At 19.0% G+C, this 3,798-nt stretch overlaps 1 protein-coding gene across 1 annotated transcript; it reads left to right on the top strand.

Moving 5' to 3' along the window:
• Positions 1 to 583: 583 nt before the first annotated feature.
• On the top strand, positions 584 to 3,218 carry PGSY75_1411200 (rhomboid protease ROM8; the record flags this gene model as incomplete). Its single annotated transcript, XM_018787819.1, has 4 exons — positions 584 to 2,198; positions 2,312 to 2,512; positions 2,715 to 2,960; positions 3,064 to 3,218. The coding sequence occupies 4 exons, from the start codon at positions 584 to 586 to the stop codon at positions 3,216 to 3,218; spliced, it is 2,217 nt and encodes a 738-aa protein (XP_018639191.1).
• Between the last annotated feature and the right edge of the window lie 580 nt (positions 3,219 to 3,798).

Genomic DNA, 3,798 nt, shown 5'->3' with positions numbered 1-3,798 from the left:
TTATATATTATTTCTTTTATTATTCATTCATTGCCTCTCCTCATTAGTCCTTTTTTCATTATATCTTTTTTTTTCATCTCCCTTTTTATTTCTTATTGTATTATTTATATTTATATTTTTATTTTTTTTTGTATTTCATATAATGTACATAGAACTATTTTTTTTTTCTTTTTTTGTGTGATTTATATGAATGTAGAAGATAACATAAAACATATATATATGTATATTATTCGACTTAAATTCGTGAAAATTAATATATTAGTTGTATTTATAAATATATATAAATATATATAAAAATATATATATTTATATATTTGTATATAGAAATAATGTACATTTTTTCATGTGATATGTATATATATTTTTGTATATACCGATAAAATATATCGTATAAATCCCCCCCTAAATTAAAAAAAGGTATGTATATGTATATATATATATATATATATATATATATATATATATATTTGTGAATAAATAATAAAAAAAAAAAAGGAAACAGTATGAAAATTATGAAGATTATATAAAACTTCATATGAATGAAACGAAATAAAAGTAATAAATTTATTATTGTCCATCCATAATGGTTAAAAAAAAAACAAGTGTTAATGTAAAGTCTATTTTAGAAACAAAAAATAAAAGAGAAAAAAAAGACGAAGATGATGATGAAGATAATAAGACAAAAAAGTTATATAATAATTTATATAAGCGAAATAAATCAATTCGAATAAATATCTTAGATAAAAATGAAAATAAAGGAGAGGGGATATCACATTCTAGTGAAAATCAAAAAATAAATTATACAAAAAAGAATAATAATTATGATAAAAATGTTATAAATGAAAGTGACGGCGTGGGGGATTATGGTGATGATGAATGTGAAGAGGAAAGTGAAATAGAAAACGAGGATATAATTAGAAATAAAAATAATACAAATAATATGAAAAATATAAATTTTACATATAATATGAACAATATAAATATTACAAATAATCATGATAATACAAACAATATTGATAATACAAATAATATTGAAATTAATAGTATTATTGAAAGTAAGAGTAAAGAAAAAAGTCTGTATAAAGAAGAGCAGACTCCGAATATACAAAATGGTGAAAATAATACAGTACAATTTTTTAATTTTAAAAAATATGATTATAGCCCTAATCGTAAAAAAACAAGAGATGATTTAAATGATGATAACGAAAATAGTTGTAGCAGTTTTACGAGGAGGGGGAAATATAATAAAACGAAAACTATTAAAAAAACTAATAAGTTAAAATTAACAAATACCCACGAAAATTTATTATCAGATCATCATGATTATACATCATTAAAAGTTAATTACAAAATTAATAAGAAAAGTAATTATGATAAAACAAAAAAGAGAACATTTTTTTCTATAATGTTTAATGAAAAACAAAATAGACCAGTTAATAGAAGTAGTGTTTGTACAGATAATGCAAAATTTTTAAGTTTCTTAAATGATTTTGAAAGGAAGACATACCTTATAAAAAATAGAAAAAGGTTTAATGAAAAGAAAATAAAAAAATTACAAACAAATATCAAAAAAAGAGAAAAATATGATACAGCAGAAACATTAAATAATTATATTGTTAATATTGATGAAGATAATAAATATGATGAAAATCTTCCAAGTGAGAAAATACCTAAAATAGATACCACACCTAGAAAACCTTTTCCTTTTTCAATGAAAACTGATACCAGTATGTTTGATTATAAAAAAGATCGAGATGATATTCAAAAATTAAAAAGTGAAGAACGTTTAAAAAATTATGCCAGTCTTGTGGAAGAACAAAAAAAGTTTTTAAGAGACAAAAGTAAAAGTAAAGATATAGAAAAACATAAAAGGAAAAGATGCTTATTATTCCCTAAAAAAAAATTAAGGAAAAGAAAAGAAAAAATTATTATATTTCTTAATCACAATTCATCAGCATATAAAAATGGACCTTTTAATGATCATTTCTATAAAACCGTATATAAAAATGACTTAGAAAACCTAGACGAAGAAAAACTGGTTATTGATTATAGTAAAGATAATACTTTTAAAAAGGTTATTCATAGAATTTTTCCGCAATTCTCTATATTTAGTTTAACGCTATATGTGACATTTATTCAGTGGGTTATATTTATATTACTTATATCTGTAAAATCGGATTTTCCCCTGACACCATCAAGTAATGAATATTATATAATATAATATGATATATATGACATAGGATTAATATATATATATATATATATATATATATATACAAATATATATATATATTTTTTTTTTTTTTCATAGATGATTCATTAAAAAATTTTGGCAGTAATTTTCCACACAACATTTTTAAAAATGCAGAATTTTATCGCCTCTTTACGTCTCTTTTTCTGCATTCCAATTTTAACCACATTTGTGCAAATACCTATGTGCAGCTAACAGTAGGATTTCTATTAGAATACTTGTATGGAACATATGTAGTTTTTTTAGTATATGTTTTTACAGGTAAAAAAAACCAATTATACGATAATAATAATATATGAAAAATTAAAAGACATAATATAAATTAAATGTGATCCCACATGTTTTTTTTTTTTTTTTTTTTTTAATTTATATAAGCATGGTTTTATCAAATGTGTGAATACATACATATATATATATATATATATATATATATTTCCTTTATTTGTTTACACGTACTTTTTAGGTATTTATGGAATTATTCTATCATCTCCATTAACCTATTGCTACTCAACGACCGAAAGCAGTAGTAGTTCTTCAGGAATAATTGGAATATTTTTTTCCGAAATTTTAATGATGACTAATTTTAATGTAGACAAAATTAGTATTAGTGTGCATTTATTTTGTTTTTTTCTACTACTGTTATTTCTGAAATTTTCTTTGAATACTGTTAGTATAAATATTTACAGTCATTTTTTTGGTTTTCTTGGAGGTAATAGAAAAATAAAAACGTCTACATTGTACAATGATATTAAACATATATATATATATATATATATATATATATACTTATATTTTTTTTTATTTTTTTATAGGCTTTTTAATAGGAATAATTTTGAAACGTAATCAATTGAAATATTTTTTAAGGAATAATTTTTTAATTCAAATTTTGTGTTTTGTTTTTCTAGTTATAAGTTTAGGAGCTGCCATTTTTATTTCCACCTATGTTGTTCAGAATTGTCCAAATTAAACTTATAATAAAAAAAAAAAATTATAAAAAAAAAAAAATAATAATAATAAAATATTATATAACCAAATTAATTTTGATATATATATAATTAAAGAAAAATATAAAAAAAAAAAAAAAAAAAAAAAAAAAAAATCAAAGAATGAAAGAAAAATCATATTAACATATTTATATGTAAAATTGTGTATCATTTTCTTTATATATATACAATTTCCTCTCCATTTTTATATTTTCCACGTAAATATTTTTAATAATTTTTTTTTTAAATTTGTATATAATTTTTTAATTTATATTTATAAATACAAATTTAATTTTTTTTTTTTTTTTTTTTTTTCTTCTTTTTATTTATATTTAATTCATTCAATTTATGTAAGAAGAAAAAGTAAACAATTTTTGTCTTTTTTTTTTTTTTTTTTTTTTTTTTTTTTTTTTTTTTTTATATATATATATATATATATATATATATATATATATATGTATGTATATGATATAATAAAATATATTTTTCCTAGCTTATTATTATGTTTTATATATATCTTAAAAAAAAAAAATTAGAACATGTGTTTTTATATTTTATTTTAAT

Source organism: Plasmodium gaboni, chromosome 14, assembly GCF_001602025.1.
Source record: "Plasmodium gaboni strain SY75 chromosome 14, whole genome shotgun sequence".
Lineage (NCBI taxonomy): Eukaryota > Apicomplexa > Aconoidasida > Haemosporida > Plasmodiidae > Plasmodium > Plasmodium gaboni.
Note: the sequence above shows the minus strand (reverse complement) of the source record. Positions and strands in the feature narration are given on the sequence as shown.